Genomic DNA, 26,144 nt, shown 5'->3' on the forward strand with positions numbered 1-26,144 from the left:
CTAGATCCCCTGGATTCCCTGGATCAGATCAGGATCAATCTCAAATCCTGGCCTGGATTCCCAGGATCGGATCAGGATCGAGCCCAAATCCCGGCCTGGATCCAGCAAAACCCGGCCTGGATTCCAGAGATTGGAGCTTTCTCAAATCCCTGAAATCCCGGCCTGGATCCCACTGGATCGGATCATGGTCGACCCCAAATCCCGGCCTAGATTCTTTGGATTGGAGCTTCTTTAAATGCCAAATCCTGGCCTGGATTCCCTGGTTCGGGGCTGGAATCAACCCCCAAATCCTGGCCTGGATTGGATCAGGATTGAGCCCCAAAACCCGGCCTGGATCCCCCAAAACCTGGCCTGGATTCCAGTGGATTGGACTGGATCAACCCCCAAAACCCGGCCTGGATTAGATCAGGATCCACCCCCAAAACCCGGCCTGGATTGGATCAGGATTGAGCCCCAAAACCAGGCCTGGACTGAATCAGGATCCACCCCCAAAACCTGGCCCGGATTCTGCTGGATTGGGGCCAGTTTAACCCCCAAATCCCGGCCTGGACTGGATCAGGATTGAGCCCCAAAACCTGGCCTAGATCCTGCAAAACCTGGCCTGGATTCCAGTGGATTGGACTGGAATCAATCCCCAAAACCTGGCCTGGATTGGATCAGGATTGAGCCCGAAATCCTGGCCTGGATTGGATCAGGATCCACCCCCAAAACCTGGCCTGGATCCTCTGGATTGGGGCCGGATCCACCCCAAAATCCCAGACTGGACTAGATCAGGATTGAGCCCCAAAACCCAGCTTGGATCCTGCAAATCCTGGCCTGGATTCCCTGGTTCGGGGCTGGAATCAACCCCCAAGACCCAGCCTGGATTGGATCAAGATTGAGCCCCAAAATCCGTCCTGGATCCCCCAAAACCTGGCCTGGATTCCAGTGGATTGGACTGGATCAACCCCCAAAACCCGGCCTGGATTAGATCAGGATCCACCCCCAAAATCCGGCCTGGATTGGATCAGGATTGAGCCCCAAAACCTGGCCTGGACTGAATCAGGATCCACCCCCAAAACCTGGCCTGGATTCTGCTGGATTGGGGCCAGTTTAACCCCCAAATCCTGGCCTGGATTCTGCTGGATTGGGGCCAGTTTAACTCCCAAATCCTGGCCTGGATTCTGCTGGATTGGGGCCAGATCCACCCCTAAATCCCGGCCTGGACTGGATCAGGATTGAGCCCCAAAACCTGGCCTAGATCCTCCAAAACCTGGCCTGGATTCCAGTGGATTGGACTGGAATCAATCCCCAAAACCCGGCCTGGATTGGATCAGGATTGAGCCCGTAATCCTGGCCTGGATTGGATCAGGATCCACCCCCAAAACCTGGCCTGGATCCTCTGGATTGGGGCCGGATCCACCCCCAAATCCCGGCCTGGATTGGATCAGGATTGAGCCCCAAAACCCAGCTTGGATCCTGCAAAAACTGGCCTGGATTCCAGTGGATTGGACTGGAATCAACCCCTAAAACCCGGCCTGGATTGGATTAGGATTGAGCCCCAAAACCCGGCCTGGATTCCAGTGGATTGGATAGGAATCAACCCCCAACACCTGCCTGGATTGGATCAGGATCCACCCCCAAAACCCGGCCTGGACTGAATCAGGATCCACCCCCAAAACCTGGCCTGGATTGGATCAGGATCCACCCCCAAAACCCGGCCTGGACTGGATCAGGATCCACCCCCAAAACCTGGCCTGGACTGGATCAGGATCCACCCCCAAATCCTGGCCTGGACTGGATCAGGATCCACCCCCAAAACCCGGCCTGGATTCCAGTGGATTGGACCAGATCAACCCCCAAAACCTGGCCTGGACTGGATCAGGATCCAACCCCAAAACCCGGCCTGGATCCCCTGGACTGGAGCCGGATCCACCCCCCAAATCCCAGCCCCAAATTCCCCAAACCCCTCCCGGATCCCCCCCAAATTCCGATCCCCAAATCCGGCCGGGATTTCCCGAATCCCGACCCCAAAACCACCAACAACGAAACCAAAACTTTTCCTTTATTTCCGTTCCCGTTCCTGGCGCTTTTTCACCCCAAATTCCAACCTTGGGAGGGGGGGGAGGGGGAGGTGTGTACAATTTTGGGGGGGTGGGCGTGTCCTTCCAGGTGTGGGCGTGGCTCACCCGAGGCTCCTCCCCCTGAGCAGCTCCCCCAGGCGGTCGAAGACGCCGCGGATGGCCCCGCCAGGTGCGCGGCCTGGGTGTGGCTGCAGCAGGTGAAGGCGGTGACGGCCACGCGTAGCCCCGCCCCCCCCCGCGGGGGAGGGGTCCCGGGGGTCGCGAGGGGGGCGGGGCCACGTGCCCCACCCCCACCCCGTAACCGTCAGGGACCAGGGGACCCCGGAGCAGCCAGGAGCCCTCGCGGGAGCGCACCTGGGCGGGGGAGGGGAGGGGTGTCAGGGGGGGTTGGGGGGGATTTGGGGAAATTTGGGGAAATTTGGGGGATTTTGGGGGTTTTAGGGGGATTTTGGGGGTTTTAGGGGGAATTTGGGGGAATTTGGGGGGTTTTGGGGGAGATTTTGGGGGGGGTTTAGTGGATTTGGGGGATTTTGGGGGATTTGAGGGGAAATTTGAGGGATTTTGGGGGATTTAGGGGGATTTTTGGGGATTTTAGGGGGAATTTGGGGAAATTTTGGGGGGTTAGTGGGAGTTTAAGGGGATTTTTTTTGATTTTTTGGGGAGTTTTGGAGGATTTATGTCAAAGTTTGAGGGATTTTGGGGGGTTTGAGGTGATTTCAGGGGATTTTGGGCAATTTTTTGGAGGGATTTTGGGGGGTTTTAGTGGATTTGGGGGAATTTTGGGGAATTTTTGGGAGTTTAAGGGGATTTTGAGGAGATTTTGGGGGATTTTTTTTGGGATTTTGGGCAAATTTTGGAGGGATTTTGGGGGGTTTTAGTGGATTTGGGGGTTTTTGGGGGAGAATTTTTGGGGGATTTGGGGAATTTTGGGGATTTTGGAGGATTTGGGGGATTTTGGGAGGATTTTGGGGCATTTTTGGGGTTCCCCAGGTCGACTTTGGGCTCCCCCAGGTGCATTTTAGGGATTCCCAGGTGGATTTTTGCCTCCCCCAGGTAGATCTGGGGCTCCCCCAGGTGATTTTGGGGTCTCCCCAGGTGCATTTTTGCCTCCCCCAGGTGGATTTTGGGCTCCCCCAGGTGGATTTCGGGCTCTCCCAGGTGGATTTTGTGTTTCCCCAGGTGATTTTGGGTTCCCCCAGGTGAATTTTGGGTTCCCCCAGGTGATTTGGGGCTCCCCCAGGTGATTTTGGGCTCTCCCAGGTGAATTTTGGGCTCCCCCAGGTGATTTTGGGTTCCCCCAGGCGATTTTGGGGTCTCCCCAGGTGGATTTTTGCCTCCCCCAGGTGGATTTTTGCCTCCCCCAGGTGATTTGGGGCTCCCCCAGGTGTTTTTTTGGGTTCCCCCAGGTGGATTTTTGCCTCCCCCAGGTGGATTTCGGGTTCTCCCAGGTGAATTTTGGGTTCCCTCAGGTGGATTTTTGCCTCCCCCAGGTGATTTTGGGCTCTCCCAGGTGAATTTTGGGTTCCCCCAGGTGATTTTGAGCTCCCCCAGGCGATTTTGGGGTCTCCCCAGGTGGATTTTTGCCTCCCCCAGGTGAATTTTGCCTCCCCCAGGTGATTTGGGGTTCCCCAGGGGGATTTTGGGCTCCTCCAGGTGGATTTTTGCCTCCCCCAGGTGATTTTGGGCTCCCCCAGGTGTTTTTTGAGGTCCCCCAGGTGGATTTTTGCCTCCCCCAGGTGGATTTCGGGCTTGCCCAGGTGAATTTTGCCTCCCCCAGGTGGATTTTGGGTTCTCCCAGGTGAATTTTGGGTTCCCCCAGGTGATTTTGGGCTCCCCCAGGTGAATTTTGGGCTCCCCCAGGTGCATTTTTGCCTCCCCCAGGTGTTTTTTGAGGTCCCCCAGGTGGATTTTTGCCTCCCCCCAGGTGATTTTGGGGTCTCCCCAGGTGAATTTTTGCCTCCCCAGGTGATTTTGGGCTCCCCCAGGTGAATTTTGGGTTCCCCCAGGTGATTTGGGGCTCCCCAGGTGTTTTTTGGGTTCCCCCAGGTGGATTTTTGCCTCCCCCAGGTGTTTTCTGAGGTCTCCCAGGTGGATTTTGGCTTCCCCCAGGTGATTTGGGGCTCCCCCAGGTGTTTTTTGGGTTCCCCAGGTGATTTTGGGCTCCCCCAGGTGAGTTTTGCATCCCCCAGGTGGATTTCGGGTTCTCCCAGGTGAATTTTGGGCTCCCCCAGGTGATTTTGTGTTTCCCCAGGTGATTTTGGGGTCTCCCCAGGTGGATTTTTGCCTCCCCCAGGTGATTTTTGGGCTCCCCAGGTGATTTTGGGCTCCCCCAGGTGAATTTTGGGTTCCCCCAGGTGATTTGGGGCTCCCCCAGGTGTTTTTTGGGTTCCCCCAGGTGGATTTCGGGCTCCTCCAGGTGGATTTTGGGTTCTCCCAGGGGAATTTTTGCCTCCCCCAGGTGATTTTGGGCTCCCCCAGGTGATTTTTGCCTCCCCCAGGTGAATTTAGGCTCCTCCAGGTGGATTTTGGCTTCCCTCAGGTGCATTTTAGGGATTCCCAGGTGGATTTTTGCCTCCCCCAGGTGAATTTGAGGCTCCCCCAGGTAGATCTGGGGTTCCCCCAGGTGCTTTGGGGCTCCCCCAGGTGTGCCGGGGTTACCTGCAGGGTGCAGAGCCGGAAGTGCGTGGCCTGGGCGTAGGCGGGGTCCAGGAAGATTTCGGGGAGGGGCTCCCCGGCCGCCAGCGCCGCCTGCCGCAGCCCCTGCAGGTGTCGCTCCGCCCCCTGGCCCGAGAGCACCTGGGCAGGTGAGGGGTTACCTGTGTGACCACGCCCACTCACCTGGACACACCCCCAAACCCAGCCCCTGCAGGTGTCGCTCCGCCCCCTGGCCTGATAACACCTGGGCAGGTGAGGGGTTACCTGTGTGACCACGCCCACTCACCTGGACACACACCTGGACACACCTGGACACACCCAAAACCACACCCACACACCTGGACACACACCTGGACACACCCAAAGCCACACCTACACACCTGGACACACCTGAGCACACCTGGACACACCCAAAGCCACGCCCACTCACCTGGACACACCCCCAAACCCCGCCCCTGCATGTGCCGCTCCGCCCCCTGGCCTGATAACACCTGGGCAGGTGAGGGGTTACCTGTGTGACCACGCCCACTCACCTGGACACACACCTGGACACACCTGGACACACCCAAAACCACACCCACACACCTGAACACACACCTGGACACACCCAAAGCCACACCTACACACCTGGACACACCTGAGCACACCTGGACACACCCAAAGCCACGCCCACTCACCTGGACACACCTCCAAACCCCGCCCCTGCAGGTGTCGCTCCACTCCCTGGCCTGATAACACCTGGGCAGGTGAGGGGTTAACTGTGTGACCACGCCCACTCACCTGGACACACACCTGGGCACAACTGGACACATCTGGACTCACCCAAAGCCACACCCACACACCTGGACACACACCTGGACACACCCAAAGCCACACCCACACACTTGGACACACACCTGGGCGCACCTGAGCACACCTGGACACACCTGGACACACCCAAAGCCACACCCACACACCTGGACACACACCTGAGCACACCTGGACACACCCAAAGCCACACCCACACACCTGGACACACACCTGGACACACCCAGAGCCACGCCCAGCCTCACCTGAGCCCACCTGAGCCCACCTGTCCCCGCTCACCTCCTGCGTGCGGCTCTCCTGCGCCTCCACGGCCTCGCGCAGCAGCGCCAGCAGCTCCTCGGGCTGGGGACACACCTGGATCACACCTGGGCACACCTGGGTGGGGCCACGCCCTCACCTGGCCACACCTGAGTGTGCCTGAGTACACCCTGGGCACACCTGGGCACACCTGGGTGGGGCCACGCCCTCACCTGGCCACACCTGGGTACACCTGAGTACACCCTGGGCACACCGGGGTGGGGCCACGCCCTCACCTGGGCACAACTTGGAACACCTGGGCACACCTGGGTACACCTGAGTACACCCTGGGCACACCTGGGCACACCTGGGTGGGGCCACGCCCTCACCTGGGCACACCTGTGCCCACCCCAGCCCCGCCCCCTCCCCTGCGCCCACCTGTGCCCCTCACCTGGTCACACCTGTGCCCACCCCAGCCCCGCCCCCTCCCCTGCGCCCACCTGTGCCCCTCACCTGCGCGTCGGGGTCGTCGAGGGCGCGCGCCAGGGCCAGGCAGGGCGGCCCAGGTGGGCGCAGCAGGTCGGTGCAGCCAGGTAAGACCCGGCGCAGCGACAGCGGCTCGCAGGTGGCACACAGGGAGCCGTGGGCCCTGCGGGACAGGTGAGCTCACCTGGGCACAGGTGTACCTGTAGAACCTCACCTGGGCTCAGGTGTGTGTGTGTGACCTCCCCTTGTACCTGTACAGCCCCACCTGGGCATCACTGGTGAGCTCACCTGGGCACAGGTGTACCTGCAGAGCCTCACCTGGGCTCAGGTGTACCTGCAGAGCCTCACCTGGGCTCAGGTGTGTCCTGTGTACACCTGTAGAGCCTCACCTGGATGGACAGGTGAGCTCACCTGGGCTCAGGTGTGTGGGTGTGACCTCCCCCTGTACCTGTACAGCCTTACCTGGATAGACAGGTGAGCTCACCTGGGCACAGGTGTGTGGGGTGTGACCTCCCCCTGTACCTGCAGAGCCTCACCTGGATGGACAGGTGAGCTCACCTGGGCTCAGGTGTGTGGGTGTGACCTCCCCCTGTACCTGTACAGCCCCACCTGGGCATCACTGGTGAGCTCACCTGGGCACAGGTGTACCTGCAGAGCCTCACCTGGGCTCAGGTGTACCTGCAGAGCCTCACCTGGGCTCAGGTGTGTCCTGTGTACACCTGTAGAGCCTCACCTGGATGGACAGGTGAGCTCACCTGGGCTCAGGTGTGTCCTGTGTACACCTGTAGAGCCTCACCTGGATGGACAGGTGAGCTCACCTGGGCTCAGGTGTGTGGGTGTGACCTCCCCCTGTACCTGTACAGCCTTACCTGGATAGACAGGTGAGCTCACCTGGGCTCAGGTGTGTGGGTGTGACCTCCCCCTGTACCTGCAGAGCCTCACCTGGATGGACAGGTGAGCTCACCTGGGCTCAGGTGTGTGGGTGTGACCTCCCCTTGTACCTGTAGAGCCTCACCTGGGCACAGGTGTGTCCTGTGTACACCTGTAGAGCCTCACCTGGATGGACAGGTGAGCTCACCTGGGCTCAGGTGTGTGGGTGTGACCTCCCCCTGTACCTGTACAGCCTTACCTGGATAGACAGGTGAGCTCACCTGGGCTCAGGTGTGTGGGTGTGACCTTCCCCTGTACCTGTACAGCCCCACCTGGGCATCACAGGTGAGCTCACCTGGGCTCAGGTGTACCTGCAGAACCTCACCTGGGCTCAGGTGTGTCCTGTGTACACCTGTACAGCCTCACCTGGATGGACAGGTGAGCTCACCTGGGCTCAGGTGTGTGGGTGTGACCTCCCCCTGTACCTGTACAGCCCCACCTGGGCATCACAGGTGAGCTCACCTGGGCTCAGGTGTGTCCTGTGTACACCTGTAGAGCCTCACCTGGATGGACAGGTGAGCTCACCTGGGTCAGGTGTGTGGGTGTGACCTCCCCCTGTACCTGTACAGCCCCACCTTGGCATCACAGGTGAGCTCACCTGGGCTCAGGTGTACCTGCAGAGCCTCACCTGGGCTCAGGTGTGTCCTGTGTACACCTGTACAGCCTCACCTGGATGGACAGGTGAGCTCACCTGGGCTCAGGTGTGTGGGTGTGACCTCCCCCTGTACCTGTACAGCCTCACCTGGATGGACAGGTGAGCTCACCTGGGCTCAGGTGTGTGGGTGTGACCTCCCCCTGTACCTGTAGAGCCTCACCTGGATGGACAGGTGAGCTCACCTGGGCTCAGGTGTGTGGGTGTGACCTCCCCCTGTATCTGTACAGCCTCACCTGGATGGACAGGTGAGCTCACCTGGGCTCAGGTGTGTGGGTGTGACCTCCCCCTGTACCTGTACAGCCCCACCTGGGCATCACAGGTGAGCTCACCTGGGCTCAGGTGTGTCCTGTGTACACCTGTAGAGCCTCACCTGGATGGACAGGTGAGCTCACCTGGGTCAGGTGTGTGGGTGTGACCTCCCCCTGTACCTGTACAGCCCCACCTTGGCATCACAGGTGAGCTCACCTGGGCTCAGGTGTACCTGCAGAACCTCACCTGGGCTCAGGTGTGTCCTGTGTACACCTGTACAGCCTCACCTGGATGGACAGGTGAGCTCACCTGGGCTCAGGTGTGTGGGTGTGACCTCCCCCTGTACCTGTACAGCCTCACCTGGATGGACAGGTGAGCTCACCTGGGCTCAGGTGTGTGGGTGTGACCTCCCCCTGTACCTGTACAGCCTCACCTGGATGGACAGGTGAGCTCACCTGGGCTCAGGTGTGTGGGTGTGACCTCCCCCTGTACCTGTACAGCCTCACCTGGATGGACAGGTGAGCTCACCTGGGCTCAGGTGTGTGGGTGTGACCTCCCCCTGTACCTGTACAGCCCCACCTGGGCATCACAGGTGAGCTCACCTGGGCTCAGGTGTGTCCTGTGTACACCTGTAGAGCCTCACCTGGATGGACAGGTGAGCTCACCTGGGCACAGGTGTGTGGGTGTGACTTCCCCCTGTACCTGTAGAGCCTCACCTGGATGGACAGGTGAGCTCACCTGGGTCAGGTGTGTGTGTGTGACCTCCCCCTGTACCTGTACAGCCTCACCTGGGGGTCACAGGTGAGCTCAGCTGGGTCAGGTGTGTGGGTGTGACCTCCCCCTGTTCCTGTACAGCCCCACCTGGATGGACAGGTGAGCTCACCTGGGCTCAGGTGTACCTGCAGAGCCTCACCTGGGCTCAGGTGTGTCCTGTGTACACCTGTAGAGCCTCACCTGGATGGACAGGTGAGCTCACCTGGGCTCAGGTGTGTGGGTGTGACCTCCCCTTGTACCTGTACAGCCCCACCTGGGGGTCACAGGTGAGCTCACCTGGGCTCAGGTGTGTGGGTGTGACCTCACCCTGTACCTGTACAGCCTCACCTGGATGGACAGGTGAGCTCACCTGGGCTCAGGTGTGTGGGTGTGACCTCACCCTGTACCTGTACAGCCTCACCTGGATGTACAGGTGAGCTCACCTGGACTCAGGTGTGTGGGTGTGACCTCCCCCTGTACCTGTACAGCCCCACCTGGATGGACAGGTGAGCTCACCTGGGCTCAGGTGTACCTGCAGAACCTCACCTGGGCTCAGGTGTGTCCTGTGTACACCTGTACAGCCTCACCTGGATGGACAGGTGAGCTCACCTGGGCTCAGGTGTACCTGCAGAGCCTCACCTGGGCTCAGGTGTGTCCTGTGTACACCTGTAGAGCCCCACCCGGATGGACAGGTGAGCTCACCTGGGCTCAGGTGTGTGGGTGTGACCTCCCCCTGTACCTGTACAGCCTCACCTGGATGGACAGGTGAGCTCACCTGGGCTCAGGTGTGTGGGTGTGACCTCCCCCTGTACCTGTACAGCCTCACCTGGATGGACAGGTGAGCTCACCTGGGCTCAGGTGTGTCCCTTGTACACCTGGACAGACTCACCTGAGCTCAGGTGTGTCCCCTGTACCTGGACAGCCTCACCTGGGTGGGGACAGGTGAGCTCACCTGACCCTCGGTGTGACCCCGCCCCCTCACCTGCAGAACCCCACCTGCACAGGTGAGCACACCTGAGCACAGGTGAGTCCCACAGGGCCCAGGTGAGCTCCCCCACCCCCCTCCCCTCCCCCAGGTGAGTCCCCCAAGCCCCTCCCCCTCCCCCAGGTGTGGCCCCGCCCCCTCACCTGCAGAACCCCACCTGCACAGGTGAGCACACCTGAGCACAGGTGAGTCCCGCAGGGCCCAGGTGAGCTCCCCCACCCCCTCCCCTCCCCCAGGTGAGCTCCCCCAAGCCCCTCCCCCTCCCCCAGGTGTGGCCCCTCCCCCTCACCTGCAGAACCCCACCTGCACAGGTGAGCACACCTGAGCACAGGTGAGTCCCGCAGCGCCCAGGTGAGCTCCCCCACCCCCTCCCCTCCCCCAGGTGAGTCCCCCAAGCCCCTCCCCTCCCCCAGGTGAGTCCCCCAAGCCCCTCCCCCTCCCCCACGTGCAGGCCCCACCCCTCACCTGCAGAACCCCACCTGCACAGGTGAGCACACCTGAGCACAGGTGAGTCCCACAGGGCCCAGGTAAACCCCTCCACCCCCTCCCCTCCCCCAGGTGAGTCCCCCAAGCCCCTCCCCTCCCCCAGGTGAGTCCCCCAAGCCCCTCCCCCTCCCCCAGGTGTGGCCCCGCCCCCTCACCTGTAGAAGGCCACCTGCAGCCCCACCTGCACCACGGCCTCGGCGCGTGGCCCCGCCCCCTCTCCGAAGCCCTCGTGGCTGAAGCAATGAACGTCCACGTCCGCCGCCAGGCTGGGGGGAGGGGCGGCGTCAGGCCACGCCCCTCCCCCACCCCCAGGCCCCTCCCCCCCCCCTCACCTGTCCAGGTGTTTCTTGGCTCGCTCCACCTCAGGTGCGATCTCAGGCCCGACGCTGAAGCGGAGCCGCTGCGGAGGGGGGAGGGGCGAGGGCGTGGCCGTGGGGGAAGGGGCGGGGCCTAAGCGGCGGCTGTTTTGGCGGGAAAACGAGCGCACCTGAGCGCAGGTGGGGTTGAAAAGGGTGGGGGGGGGTGTGGCAGCGAAGCCACGCCCACCTAGGGCTTACCTGTGCTCCAGGGCGTGGTCGAGCAGCTCGGCCACCACGGCGCCGTCGATGACGGCCGGGTCCCAGAGGGCGCCGCAGGTGCCGTCCTGGCCAATCACCAGCTGGGGAGCGCACCTGGGCAGGTGAGCGCACCTGGCCACGCCCATTTTCCCCCCAAAAATCAAAAAAAATCCCCCCCAAAAAACCCAAAAAATTCCAGGGAAAAAAAAGAATTTTTGGTTCTGGAAAAACCAAACTAAAAATGGATCCAGGTGAGAGCCACGCCCTGAAACACCTGGACTCACCTGGGCAGGTGAGCGCACCTGGCCACGCCCATTTTTCCTAAAAATCCGCCCCAAAAAGCCCAAAAAAATCCCAAGAGGAAAGGAAATTCCGGTAAGAGCCACGCCCTGAAACACCTGGACTCACCTGGGCAGGTGAGCGCACCTGGCCACGCCCATTTTTCCCAAAAATCCCCCCAAAAAAATCCCAGGAAGAAAAAAGAATTTTTGGTTCGGAAAAAAACAAATTAAAAATGGATCCAGGTGAGAGCCACGCCCTGAAACACCTGGGCTGGAGGGAATCACCTGGGCAGGTGAGTGCACCTGGCCACGCCCATTTTTCCTAAAATACCCCCCCAAAAAAATCCCAGGGAAAAAAAAGAATTTTTGGTTCGGAAAAAAACAAATTAAAAATGGATCCAGGTGAGAGCCACACCCTGAAGCACCTGGACTCACCTGGGCAGGTGAGCGCACCTGGCCACGCCCATTTTTCCCAAAAATACCCCCCAAAAAAATCCCAGGAAGAAAAAAGAATTTTTGGTTCGGAAAAAAACAAATTAAAAATGGATCCAGGTGAGAGCCACGCCCTGAAACACCTGGACTCACCTGGGCAGGTGAGCGCACCTGGCCACGCCCATTTTTCCTAAAAATCCGCCCCAAAAAGCCCAAAAAATCCCAAGAGGAATGGAAATTCTGGCAAGAGCCACGCCCTGAAACAGCTGGACTCACCTGGGCAGGTGAGCGCACCTGGCCACGCCCATTTCCCCCCCAAATCCCCCCCCCAAATTTATTAAAAAGCCGGAAAAGGAAAAACCCCGCCCCCCATCTGAAGCCCCGCCCACCTGCAGGGTTTCCCCCACACCTGAGCAGGTGAGGCCCCGCCCCCACAGGTGTAACCCCACCCCATTTGAAGCCCCGCCCACCTGTAGGGTCTTGTCCCACCAGCGATTGGCGCTGTTGGCGTTGGCCCCGCCCCCGTGCAGCACCTGGGCGGCCACGCCCTCGGGGCCACGCCCACCGGGCGGGGCCAGCACAGGTGAGTCCAGGCTCAGCAGGAGGAGGCTCCTCTGGATCCGCCCCAGGGAGGCGCGGCTTAACCGGTCTGAGGGGGCGGGGCTTGGCTTGGACACGCCCACTTGGCTCAGGTGAGCTCACCTGGGCCAGGTGTGGACACGCCCACCCCCAAATTTGGTGATTTCCCCCTCCCAAAAATAGCTCGGAAATGGAAGCCACGCCCACCAAAGGGATTTTCCCGCCCAAATGAGGCCACGCCCACTCGAGGCCACGCCCGCAAATCCCCCCAAATTATTATTTTAATTTTGAGACCCCGCCCACCCTCAAAAATGTTCCAAAAATCCTCCCGGCCACACTGGGCCACACCCAAACAAGCCCCGCCCCCTTTTTTGTTTCACCATTAGGCCCCGCCCCGACACAGATTTGCTCCTCCCTTTTTTTCCCCTTATTCCCCCCAAATCCCCAAAAATCCCCAAAATTCCCCCAAAATCCGCCCCCAAACCCCTCCTAGCCCCACCTCGGCCACGCCCAGACCACACCTAGTTAAGCCCCGCCCACAATCAATGAAGCCATGCCCACCAAAATGAAATCCCGCCCCCCAAAAGGGGATTTTCCTCTCAAAATCACGGAAAATTGCCCCAAAATCCCCAAATTTTCCCCAAAACCCCTCCCAGCCCATCCGGGCCCCACGCCCTGACCACACCCAGTTAAGCCCCGCCACAAGACAGGAAACCCCGCCCACAAAGGCGGCTTTTCCTCCCAAAATCTCCCCAAAATCCCCTAAAAATCCCCCAAAAATCCACAAAAATCCCACCCAAAAACCCCTCCCAGCCCCACCTGTGCCACACCCGGACCACACCCAATTAAGCCCCCGCCCACAAGACAGGAAACCCCGCCCCCAAAGGTGGCTTTTCCGCCCAAAATCTCCCAAAATTCCCTAAAAATCCCCCAAAAATCCCAAAAAATCCCACCCAAAAACCCCTCCCAGCCCCACCCGGACCACACTCTGACCACAACCCAGTTAAGCCACGCCCACAAGACAGGAAACCCCGCCCCCAAAGGTGCTTTTCCGCCCAAAATCTCCCAAAATCCCCCCAAAATCCCCCAAAAATCCCCCAAAATCCCACTCAAAGCCCCACCCAGCCCCACCTGAACCACACCCTGACCACACCCAGTTAAGCCACGCCCCACATCATGGAAACCCCACCCCCAAAAGGGGATCTTCCTCCCAAAATTCCCCCAAAATCCCCCAAAATCCCCCCCAAAAACCCCTCCCAGCCCCACCTGTGCCACACCCCGACCCCACCCAGTGAAGCCCCGCCCACAAGACAGGAAACCCCGCCCCCAAAGGTGGCTTTTCCGCCCAAAATCTCCCAAAAATCCCCCCAAAATCACCAAAAATCCTGCCCAAAGCCCCTCCCAGCCCCACCCGTGCCACACCCCGACCCCACCCCGTGAAGCCCCGCCCCTCACCTCTCATCATGCAGCCGTGGACACGCCCCCAGTCGCGGCGGTGCTGCCCCGTCAGGAGCCCCACGGGGGGATGGGCCAGCGCCCCTCCCCCCCCCGCGCGCGCCCGGAGCCCCCCCAGGGCCGCGTGCAGGGCGGGGGGGGGGAGGGGCCGGCCCGAGGGGGAGGCGACCCCCACCAGGAAAAACTGGGGAGGGGGAGGGGGAGGCGGAGAGACCCCCCCCCCGAGATTTGGGTTGGAACGGGCACGAAATGGAACAAAAAAAAAAAAAATAAAAAAAAACCGCCCAGGAAATTTGGGGTTAAACCCACCCGAAATCCCCCCCAGGACCCCCCCCCCAAAAACTCATTGGGACCCCCCCGAAAAAACCCCCAGGACCCCCGAATCCCCCCAAAAACCCCCTCAGGACCCCCAAATCCCCCCCAAACCTTCCCAAAATTCCCCAAATCACCTCCCAGGACCCCCCCAAATCCCCCTCAATTTTATCCTAACCCCCCAAAATCCCCCCAAAATCACCCCCAGGACCCCCAAATCCTCCCCAAACACCCCCAAATCCCCCCCAGGACCCCCGAATCCTCCCCAATATCATCCAAACCCCCCAAAAATCCCCCCCAGGACCCCCCAAAATCCCCCAAATCCTCCCCAAACCACCCAAATCCCCCCCAGGACCCCCCAAATCCCCCTCAATTTCATCCAAACCCCCCAAAATCCCCCCAGGACCCCCAAATCCTCCCCAATATCATCCAAACCCCCCAAAATCCCCCCAGGACCCCCCAAAATCCCCCCAAAACCCCCCCAAATCCCCAAAAAATCCCCTCAGACCCCCCTAAATCCCCCCCAGGCCCCCCAAATCCCCCAAAAAATCCCCCATGACCCCCCCAAATCCCCCAAAAATCTCCCCCAAACCCCCTCAAATCCCCCAAAAATCTCCCCCAGGACCCCCCAAATCCCCCCAAAACCCCCAAAAATCCCACCCAGACCCCTCTAATCCCCCCGAAATCCCCCCAAAACTCCCACAAATCCCCCCAAAATTCCCTCAAACCCCCCCAAATCCCCCCCAAATCCCCCCCAGCCCTCCCCCCAGCCCCTCCCCCACCTGGCCGTTGGCGCTGACGGTGACGAACGGGGGGGCTGCGCCCCCCGGGGGGACCCTCAGCACCTCGTCCCGCCGGGACCCCCGGCACCCCGGCACCCCCCCGAAGGCGGCCTGGACCCAGGGCTCGGGGGGGGGTCCCGGCTGGGGAGGGGGGAAAGGGGTCAGGGAGACCCCAAAAAATCCCGAAATCCCAAAAAAAAACCCGGAAAAAAACCGCGAAAAATTAAAAAAATAACAAAAAAATCCCAAAAAAACCCAAAAAACCCCAAAAATCCCACCGGGACCCCCCCAAGTGAGGGCTGGACCCTCGGCTGGGGGGGGTCCTGGGTGGGGAGGGGGAAAAGGGGTCAGGGAGACCCCAAAAATCCCCGAAATCCCAAAAAAAACCCGGAAAAAAACCTCAAAAAAATTAAAAAAATAACAAAAAAATAACAAAAAAACCCCAAAAATCCCACCCGGGACCCCCCCAAGTGAAGGCTGGACCCTCGGCTGGGGGGGTCCTGGGTGGGGAGGGGGTAAAAGGGGTCAAGGAGACCCCAAAAATCCCGAAATCCCAAAAAAAAAACCCGGAAAAAAACCTCGAAAAATTTAAAAAATAACAAAAAAATCCCAAAAAACCCCCAAAAATCCCACCCGGGACCCCCCAAGTGAGGGCTGGACCCAGGGATTGGGGGGTCCCGGCTGGGGAGGGGGGAAGAAGGGGTCAGGGAGACCCCAAAAATCCCGAAATCCCCAAAAAAAAACCCCCGAAAAAAAAAAGCTCAAAAAATTAAAAAAATAACAAAAAAAATCATAAAGAACCCCAAAAATCCCACCCGGGACCCCCCCAGGTGAGGGCTGGACCCTCGGCAAGGGGGGGGTCGCGGGTGGGGAGGGGGAAAAGGGGTCAGGGAGACCCCAAAAATCCCGAAATCCCAAAAAAAAAAACCCGGAAAAAAAAATTGAAAAATTAAAAAAATAACAAAAAAATCCCCAAAATTACCCAAAAAAAACCCCAAAAATCCCACCGGGACCCCCCAGGTGAGGGCTGGACCCTCGGCTGGGGGGGTCCTGGGCGAGGAGGGGGGAAAAGGGTCAGGGAGACCCCAAAAATCCCGGAATCCCAAAAAAACCCGGAAAAAAAAACCTCAAAAAATTAAAAAAATAACAAAAAAAATCATAAAGAACCCCCAAAAATCCCACCCGGGACCCCCCAGTGAGGGCTGGACCCTCGGCAAGGGGGGTCGCGGGTGGGGAGGGGGAAAAGGGGTCAAGGAGACCCCAAAAATCCCCGAAATCCCAAAAAAAAACCCGGAAAAAAACCTCGAAAAATTTAAAAAATAACAAAAAAATCATAAAAATCCCCAAAAATCCCACCCGGGACCCCCCAAGTTGAGGGCTGGACCCTCGGCAAGGGGGGGTTCTGGGTGGGGAGGGGGGAAAGGGGTCAGGGAGACCCGCAAAAATCCCGAAATCCCAAAAAAAAACCCGGAAAAAAACCTCGAAAAATTTAAAAAATAACAAAAAAAATCCAAAATTAAAATCCCACCCGGGACCCCCCAAGTGAAGGCTGGACCCTCGGCAAGGGGGGGTCCCGGCTGGGGAGGGGGGAAAAGGGTCAGGGAGACCCCAAAAATCCCGAAATCCCAAAAAAAAACCCGGAAAAAAACCTCGAAAAATTAAAAAAATAACAAAAAATCATAAAAATCCCCAAAAATCCCACCCGGGACCCCCCAGGTGAGGGCTGGACCCTCGGCTGGGGGGGGGTCGCGGGTGGGGAGGGGGGAAAGGGGTCAGGGAGACCCCAAAAATCCCGAAATCCCAAAAAAAACCCGGAAAAAAAACTCGAAAAATTAAAAAAATAACAAAAAAATAACAAAAAAACCCCAAAAATCTCACCCGGGACCCCCCAAGTGAGGGCTGGACCCAGGGATTGGGGGGTCCTGGGTGGGGAGGGGGGAAAGGGGTCAGGGAGACCCCAAAAATCCCGAAATCCAAAAAAAACCCGGAAAAAAACCTCAAAAAATTAAAAAAAACCCAAAAAAATCCCAAAATTACCCAAAAAAAACCCCAAAAATCCCACCCGGGACCCCCCAAGTGAGGGCTGGACCCTCGGCTGGGGGGGTCCTGGGTGGGGAGGGGGGGAAAGGGGTCAGGGAGACCCCAAAAATCCCGAAATCCAAAAAAACCCCGAAAAAAAACCTCGAAAAATTAAAAAAATAACAAAAAAAAATCCCAAAAAACCCCCAAAAATCCCACCCGGGACCCCCAAGTGAAGGCTGGACCCTCGGCAAGGGGGGGTCCCGGCTGGGGAGGGGGGAAAAGGGGTCAGGGAGACCCCAAAAATCTCGAAATCCCAAAAAAAACCGGAAAAAACCTCGAAAAAATTAAAAAAATAAAAAAATCATAAAATTACCCAAAAAAACCCAAATCTACCCCTAAAAACCCCAAAATCTCCCCAAAATATCCCCCCTAAAAACTCCAAATTCTTCCACATTTCCAGAAACCCCCAAATTTTCCCCAAATTTCCCCCAAAATTCCCCAAATTCCTCCCAAATTTCCCAAAATTTCCCCCAATTTTCCCAGAAAATTCCCCAAAATTTCCCCCAAATTTGTCCCCAAATTCCCCCAAAATTCCCCAAATTTCCCCCAAAATTCCCCAAATTTGCCCCAAATTTCCCCCAAAATTCCCCAAATTCCATTGAATTTCCCCCAAAATTCCCCAAATTTTCCCAAAATTCCCCAAATTTCCCCCCAATTTCCCTAAATTTCCCAAAATTCCCCAAATTTTCCCAAATTCTCTCAAATTTTCCCCAGTTTCCGCAAATTTCCCCCCCAATTTCCCCCAAATTTTCACCCCAATTTTCCCCAAATTTTCCCCAAAATTCCCCAAATTCCCCCAAAATCCCCCAAAATTTCCCAAATTTTCCCCAAAATTCCCCAAATTTTCCCCAAATTCCCCAAATTTCCTCAAATTTCCCCCAAAATTCCCCAAAATTTCCCCCAAAATTCCCCCAAATTTCCCCCAAAATTCCCCAATTTGCCCCAAATTTCCCCCAAATTTGCCCAAAATTCCCCAAATTCCTCCAAAATTCCCCAAATTTCCCAAATTTCCCCCAAACTTCCTCAAAATTCCCCAAAATCCCCCAAATTCCCCAAATTTCCCCCCAAAATTCCCCAAATTGCCACCAAAATTCCCCAATTTTCCCCCAAAATTCCCCCAAAATTTCCCCTAATTTCCGCCAAATTTCCCCAAATTTCCCCAAATTTCCCAAATTTCTCTAAATTTGCCCCAAATTTTCCCTCCCCAAATTTCCCCCAAATTTCCCCAAATTTCCCCAAATTTCCCCCAAATTTGCCCAAAATTCCCCAAATTCCCCCAAATTTCCCCAAATTTCTGCCAAATTTTCCGCAAAATTCCCCAAATTCCCCAAATTTCCCCCCAAAATTTCCCCCAAATTTCCCAAAATTCACTGAATTTCCCCAAAATTCCCCAAATTTCCCCAAAATTCCCCCAAATTCCCCAAATTTCCCCAAATTCCCCCAAAATTCCCCAAATTCTCCCAAAATTTCCCCAAATTTGTCCCAAAATTCCCCCCAGTTCCCCCCAGTTCCCCCCAGTTCCCCCCAGTTTCCCCTCCCCCACCTCTGGAGCTGCTCCCGATAGTCCAGAACCCCCGAGAGCAGCCGGGCGGCGAACCTGCACCAGTATAAACCAGTATGGACCAGTCAGGGACCGGTACGGACCAGTATAAACCAGTACGGACCAGTATAAACCAGTACGGACCAGTATGGACCAGTACGGACCAGTATGGACCAGTACGGACCAGTATAAACCAGTACGGACCAGTCAGGGACCGGTATGGACCAGTATAAACCAGTACAGACCAGTATAAACCAGTACGGACCAGTATAAACCAGTACGGACCAGTATAAACCAGTATGGACCAGTCAGGGACCAGTATGGACCAGTATAAACCAGTACAGACCAGTATAAACCAGTACAGACCAGTATAAACCAGTATGGACCAGTATAAACCAGTACGGACCAGTATAAACCAGTACGGACCAGTTAGGGACCGGTACAGACCAGTGTAAACCAGTACAGACCAGTATAAACCAGTATGGACCAGTATAAACCAGTACGGACCAATATAAACCAGTACGGACCAGTATGGACCAGTACGGACCAGTATAAACCAGTACGGACCAGTCAGGGACCAGTATGGACCAGTATAAACCAGTACGGACCAGTATAAACCAGTACAGACCAGTATAAACCAGTACGGACCAGTATAAACCAGTACGGACCAGTATAAACCAGTACGGACCAGTATAAACCAGTACGGACCAGTCAGGGACCAGTACGGACCAGTATAAACCAGTACGGACCAGTATAAACCAGTACGGACCAGTATAAACCAGTACGGACCAGTATAAACCAGTCAGGGACAAGAATAAACCAGTACGGACCAGTCAGGGACCAGTACGGACCAGTATAAACCAGTACGGACCAGTATAAACCAGTACGGACCAGTCAGGGACCGCTATGGACCAGTATAAACCACTACGGACCAGTATAAACCACTACGGACCAGTATAAACCAGTACAGACCAGTATAAACCAGTATGGACCAGTATAAACCAGTATGGACCAGTCAGGGACCAGTATGGACCAGTATAAACCAGTACGGACCAGGATAAACCAGTACGGACCGGTATAAACCAGTACGGACCAGTAAGGAACTGGTGAGGAACCAGTGACATCCCAGTGACATCAGGGAACCTCCCAGTTCATCCCAGTTCATCCCAGTTCATCCCAGTTCATCCCAGTCCCTCCCAGTCCCTCCCAGTCCCTCCCAGTCCCTCCCAGTCCATCCCAGTCCCTCCCAGTTCCCTCCCAGTCCCTCCCAGTTCCCCCCAATCCCCTCCCAGTCCCATCCCAGTCCCTCCCAGTCCATCCCAGTCCCTCCCAGTCCCCCCCAATCCCCTCCCAGTCCCTCCCAGTCCCCCCCAGTCCCTCCCAATCCCCTCCCAGTCCCTCCCAGTTCCCCCCAATCCCTCCCAGTCCATCCCAGTCCCTCCCAATCCTCCCCCAGTCCCTCCCAGTTCCCCCCAATCCCTCCCAGTCCCTCCCAGTCCCTCCCAGTCCCTCCCAGTCCCCCCAGTCCCTCCCAGTCCCTCCCAGTTCCCCCCAATCCCTCCCAGTCCCCCCCAGTTCCCTCCCAGTCCCTCCCAGTCCCCCCCAGTCCCTCCCAGTCCCATCCCAGTCCCTCCCAGTCTATCCCAGTCCATCCCAGTCCCCCCCAGTCCCTCCCAGTCCATTCCCAGTCCCTCCCAGTCCCTCCCAGTCCCTCCCAGTCCCTCCCAGTCCCTCCCAGTCCCCTCCCAGTCCCTCCCAGTCCCCTCCCAGTCCCCTCCCAGTCCCTCCCAGTCCCTCCCAGTCCCCTCCCAGTTCCCCCCCAGTCCCTCCCAGTCCCTCCCAGTCCCTCCCAACCCCCTCCCAGTCCATCCCAGTCCCTCCCAGTCCCTCCCAGTCCCTCCCAGTCCATCCCAGTCCCTCCCAATCCCTCCCAGTCTATCCCAGTCCATCCCAGTCCCCTCCCAGTCTATCCCAGTCCATCCCAGTCCCCCCCAGTCCCTCCCAGTCCATCCCAGTCCCTCCCAGTCCCTCCCAGTCCCTCCCAGTCCCTCCCAGTTCCCTCCCAGTCCATCCCAGTCCCTCCCAGTCCCTCCCAGTCCCCTCCCAGTCCCTCCCAGTTCCCTCCCAGTCCCATCCCAGTCCATCCCAGCCCCTCCCAGTCCACCCCTGTCCCTCCCAGTCCCTCCCAGTCCCTCCCAATCCCCTCCCAGTTCCCCCCCAGTCCCTCCCAGTCCCTCCCAGTCCCTCCCAACCCCCTCCCAGTCCATCCCAGTCCCTCCCAGTCCATCCCAGTCCATCCCAGTCCATCCCAGTCCATCCCAGTCCCTCCCAGTCCCTCCCAGTCCATCCCAATCCCCTCCCAATCCCCTCCCAGTCCCTCCCAGTTCCCTCCCAGTCCATCCCAGTCCATCCCAGTCCCTCCCAGTCCCTCCCAGTCCCTCCCAGTCCATCCCAGTCCATCCCAGTCCCTCCCAGTCCCTCCCAGTCCCTCCCAGTCCCCCCCCAATCCCCTCCCAATCCCCTCCCAGTCCCTCCCAGTCCATCCCAGTCCCTCCCAGTCCCTCCCAGTCCATTCCCAGTCCATTCCCAGTCCCTCCCAGTCCATCCCAGTTCCCTCCCAGTCCCCCCCAGTCCCTCCCAGTCCATCCCAGTCCCTCCCAGTCCCTCCCAGTCCCTCCCAGTCCCTCCCAGTCCCTCCCAGTCCCCTCCCAGTCCCTCCCAGTCCCTCCCAGTCCCCTCCCAGTCCCTCCCAGTCCCTCCCAGTCCCTCCCAGTCTCACCAGAGCTGGCCCCTCCAGCCCTCCCAGTCCAGCGGCGGCAGCACCAGTCCCGCACTGGTGTGCACGGGCAGCGGGAGGCGCTCGCTGGAGCCCCAGGGCCACTCCTGACCCCCCCCCGGACACCCCAAATTTGAGGAGGGGTCCCCAAAATACGGAGACCCCCCCAGGACCCCCCCAGGACCCCCCAAATTTAACTGGGACCCTCCCCCAAATCCCAGTTCCCAGCTGGGACCCCCCCCCCAGTTCCCCCCCCCCCCCCAGGGCCACTCCTGACCCCCCCCGGACACCCCAAATTTGAGGAGGGGTCCCCAAAATCCGGAGACCCCCCCAGGACCCCCCCGGGACCCCCCAGGACCCCCCCCAGGACCCCCCAAATTTAACTGGGACCCTCCCACAAATCCCAGTTCCCAACTGGGACCCCCCCCCCCCCAGTTCCCCCCCCCCCAGGGCCACTCCTGACCCCCCCCCGGACACCCCAAATTTGAGGAGGGGTCTCCAAAATCCGGAGACCCCCCCAGGACCCCCCCGGGACCCCCCCAGGACCCCCAAATTTAACTGGGACCCTCCCCCAACTCCCAGTTCCCAACTGGGACCAACCCAGTTCCCCCCCCCAGGGCCACTCCTGACCCCCCCCGGACACCCCAAATTTGAGGAGGGGTCCCCAAAATCCGGAGACCCCCCCCGGGGACCCCCCAAAACCCCCCAGGACACCCCTGGGACCCCCCAAATTTAACTGGGACCCTCCCCCAAATCCCAGTTCCCAACTGGGAACCCCCCCAAGTCCCCCCCCCCCCCAGGGCCACTCCTGACCCCCCCCCCGGACACCCCAAATTTGAGGAGGGGTCCCCAAAATACGGAGACCCCCCCAGGGACCCCCAAAACCCCCCCAGGACCCCCCACATCTCCCTCAAACCCCCCTCAAATTCCCCAAAAAACCCTTCAGGACCCCCAAATCCCCCCCAAAATCCCCCTTAAACCCCCCAAAACCCCCAAGACCCCCCAAATTCCCCCCAGACCCCCTCAAGACCCCCCAAATTCCCCCCAAGACCCCACAAATCCCCTTCAAGACCCCCACAGACCCCCCAAGACCCCCCAAAATCCCCCCCAAGACCCCCCAAATCCCCCCCAAACCCCCCCAAGACCCCCCAAGACCCCCCAAATACCCCCCAAGACCTCCCCAAGACCCTCAAGATCCCCCAATATCCCCCCAAGACCCCCCAAACCCCCTCAATACGCCCCAAATTCCCCCCAAACCCCCTCAAGACCCCCCAAATCCCCCCCAAACTCCCTCAAGACCCCCCCAAGACCCCCCAAATCCCCCCAAGACCCCCCAAATTCCCTCCAAATCCCCTCCAAACCCCCTCAAGACCCCCACAAACCCCCTCAAGACCCCCCAAAATCCCCCTCAAGACCTCCCCAAGACCCCTCAAATCCCCCCAAGACGCCCTCAAGACCCCCCAAACCCCCCCCAAACTCCCTCAAGACCCCCCTAATCCCCCCCAAATCCCCTCAAAGCCCCCCAAATCCTCCCCAAATCCCCCCCAAATCCCCCCAAACCCCCTCAAATCCCCCCCAAACCCCCCCAACCCCCTCAAGACCCCCCCCAAGACCCCCCAAATCCCCCCAAGACCCCCCAAATCCTCCCCAAACCGCCAAAATCCCCCCAAACCCCCCCCAACCCCCCCCAGGACCCCTCCCCAAATAGAGGGGGGGTCTCTCACCGGCAGCCGGGGGGGGGAGGGGGGGGTCCTGCGCAGCCGCTCCTGCAGCCGCGGCCCCGCCCCCCCCGGCGCCCCCCTAGACCCCCCCAAACTCCCTCAAGACCCCCCCCCAAGACCCCCCAAATCCTCCCCAACCCCCTCAAGACCCCCCAAGACCCCCCAAATCCTCCCCAAACTCCCCTAAGACCCTCAAGACCCCACAAACCCCCTCAATACCCCCTCAAATTCCCCCCAAATCCCCCCCAACCCCCTCAAGACTCCCCCAAGACCCCCCAAATCCTCCCCAAATCCCCCCAAATCCCCCCCAAATCCCCCAAATCCTCCCCAAACCCCCCCAGGACCCCCCAAATCCTCCCCAAATCCCCCCCAAATCCCCCCCAAATCCCCTCAAACCCCCCCCAACCCCCCCCAGGACCCCTCCCCAAATAGAGGGGGGGTCTCTCACCGGCAGCCGGGGGGGGGAGGGGGGGGTCCTGCGCAGCCGCTCCTGCAGCCGCGGCCCCGCCCCCCCCGGCGCCCCAAAATCGCGGACGAGGCGCCGGGTCCGGGCCCGCTCCGGGGGGGCCACCAGGGCCTCGAGAGCCCCCAGGAGCCGGCCCAGGGTCACCCCCAGGCTGGGCAGGGGGGCGCGACCCCCGCCGGGCCCCGCCTGCGCCGGGGAGGGGGATTAATTAACGGGCGTTGAGGAATTAATGAGTTATCGGTGATTAACGGGAACCCCCTCCCCCCACAGCGGGAATTAATGGGATTCACCCAATTAATGGGGTGGGGGGAATTAATGGGACCCCCTCCTCAATTAATGGGGTGCGGGTGATTAACGGGACCCCCGTAATTAATGGGGACAGCCCTAATTAATGGGGATATCGGTAATTAACGGGATATCGGTAATTAACGGGATATCGATAATTAATGGGATTTACCCAATTAATGGGGTGGGGGGAATTAATGGGACCCCCTCCTCAATTAATGGGGTGGGGGGAATTAACGGGACTCCCGTAATTAATGGGGACAACCCTAATTAATGGGGATATCGGCAATTAACGGGATATCGATAATTAATGGGATTTACCCAATTAACGGGGTGGGGGGAATTAACGGGACCCCCTCCCCAATTAACGGGGTGCGGGTGATTAACGGGACCCCCGTAATTAATAGGAACAGCCCTAATTAACGGGGGTATCGGCAATTAACGGGATATCGGTAATTAACGGGATATCGATAATTAATGGGATTTACCCAATTAATGGGGTGGGGGGAATTAATGGGACCCCCTCCTCAATTAATGGGGTGGGGGGAATTAACGGGACTCCCGTAATTAATGGGGACAACCCTAATTAATGGGGATATCGGTAATTAACGGGGATATTGGTAATTAACGGGGATATCGGTAATTAACGGGGATATCGGTAATTAACGGGAATCCCGAATTAACGGGACCCCCTCCCCAATTAACAGGGTGCGGGTGATTAACGGGACCCACGTAATTAATGGGGACAGCCCTAATTAATGGGGATATCGGTAATTAACGGGGATATCGGTAATTAACGGGATACCGGCAATTAACGGGGATATCGGCAATTAACGGGGTATCGGTAATTAACGGGATCCCCCCAATTAACGGGAATCCCGAATTAACGGGACCCCCGTAATTAATGGGGACAGCCCTAATTAATGGGGATATCGGTAATTAACGGGATATAGGTAATTAACGGGGATATCGGTAATTAATGGAGATATTGGCAATTAACGGGGATATCGGTAATTAACGGGGTGGGGGGAATTAACGGGACCCCCTCCCCAATTAACGGGGTGGGGGTAATTAACGGGACCCCCCCAATTAATGGGAACAGCCCTAATTAACGCGGTGTAAGTAATTAATGGGGATATCGGTAATTAACGGGGAAATTGGTAATTAACGGGCATATCGGTAATTAACGGGGTGGGGGGAATTAACGGGACCCCCTCCCCAATTAAAGGGGTGCGGGTGATTAACGGGACCCCCGTAATTAACGGGAACAGCCCTAATTAATGGGGACATCGGTAATTAACGGGGATATCGGTAATTAACGGGGATATCGGTAATTAACGGGGATATCGGTAATTAACAGGGTGGGAGGAATTAACGGGACCCCCTCCCCAATTAAAGGGGTGCGGGTGATTAACGGGACTCCCGTAATTAATGGGGACAGCCCTAATTAATGGGGATATCGGCAATTAACGGGATATCGGTAATTACCGGGATATTGGCAATTAACGGGATATCGGTAATTAAGGGGATATCGGTAATTAACGGGACCCCCCCAATTAACGCAGCCCCCTCCCCAATTAACAGAGACCCCCCTGATTAACCCAGACCCCTCCCCAATTAACACAGACCCCACTAATTACCGCAGCCCCCTCCCAATTAACACAGCCCCCTCCCCAATTAACACAGACCCGCTAATTACCGCAGTCCCCTCCCCAATTAACACAGACTTCCCTAAGTAACGCAGACACCCCCCTAATTCCTGCAGCCCCCTCCCCAATTAACACAGACCCGCTAATTACCGCAGCCCCCTCCCCAATTAACACAGACCCCTCCCCAATTAACACAGACCCGCTAATTACCGCAGCCCCCTCCCCAATTAACACAGCCCCCTCCCCAATTAACACAGCCCCCTCCCCAATTAACCAAGACCCCCCTAATTAACACAGACCCCTCCCCAATTACCACAGACCCCTCCCCAATTAACACAGCCCCCTCCCCAATTAACCCGCCCCCCCAATTAGCGCAGCCCCCTCCCCAATTAACACAGACCCCCCAATTAACACAGCCCCCTCCCCAATTAACACAGCCCCCTCCGCAATTAACACAGCCCCCTCCCCAATTAACACAGCCCCCTCCCCAATTAACCCGCCCCCCCAATTAGCGCAGCCCCCTCCCCAATTAACACAGACCCCCCCCCCCAATTACCGCAGCCCCCTCCCCAATTAACCCCCCCCCATCCCCATCCCCGCCCCTCCCCCCCCCTCGCGCGGACGTGCCGTCCCGCACGAGCGCCGCCCCTCCCCCACCCCGAGCCCTGCCCCTCCCCCTCCCCCTCCCCTCCCCTCCCCCCACGCGCCCCCAGCCTCACTTTGGGGGGGTCCCCGCCCGGGGGGGGTCTCCGGCGCCCCCAGCCCCACAGCGAGCGCCCCATGGCTGCCCCTCCCCCACCCCGCGCTGGCCACGCCCCCTCGCCACACGTGGGACGGGTTAAACCCCGCCCTCCCCGCGAGGCCACGCCCACTTTGCCGAATTGGGCGCGGGGGGAGGGGCCGGGAGACCCCCGAGGAGGG

General features: G+C 58.6%; 1 protein-coding gene across 1 annotated transcript; it reads right to left on the reverse strand.

Moving 5' to 3' along the window:
- Positions 1-26,012, reverse strand: LOC132322679 (carnitine O-acetyltransferase-like). Its single transcript, XM_059837352.1, has 16 exons — positions 25,943-26,012; positions 23,272-23,475; positions 21,106-21,209; positions 18,330-18,383; positions 15,712-15,754; positions 14,705-14,845; positions 13,611-13,794; positions 12,047-12,225; positions 10,864-10,964; positions 10,639-10,767; positions 10,462-10,572; positions 6,276-6,411; positions 5,805-5,867; positions 4,722-4,859; positions 2,024-2,417; positions 1-95 (listed from the first exon to the last, which is right to left on the reverse strand). Exons 1-16 carry the CDS (start codon positions 26,003-26,005, stop codon positions 1-3), a joined length of 2,139 nt encoding a protein of 712 aa, XP_059693335.1. The 5' UTR covers positions 26,006-26,012.
- Between the last annotated feature and the right edge of the window lie 132 nt (positions 26,013-26,144).

Source organism: Haemorhous mexicanus, assembly GCF_027477595.1.
Source record: "Haemorhous mexicanus isolate bHaeMex1 chromosome 32 unlocalized genomic scaffold, bHaeMex1.pri SUPER_32_unloc_2, whole genome shotgun sequence".
Taxonomy (NCBI): domain Eukaryota; kingdom Metazoa; phylum Chordata; class Aves; order Passeriformes; family Fringillidae; genus Haemorhous; species Haemorhous mexicanus.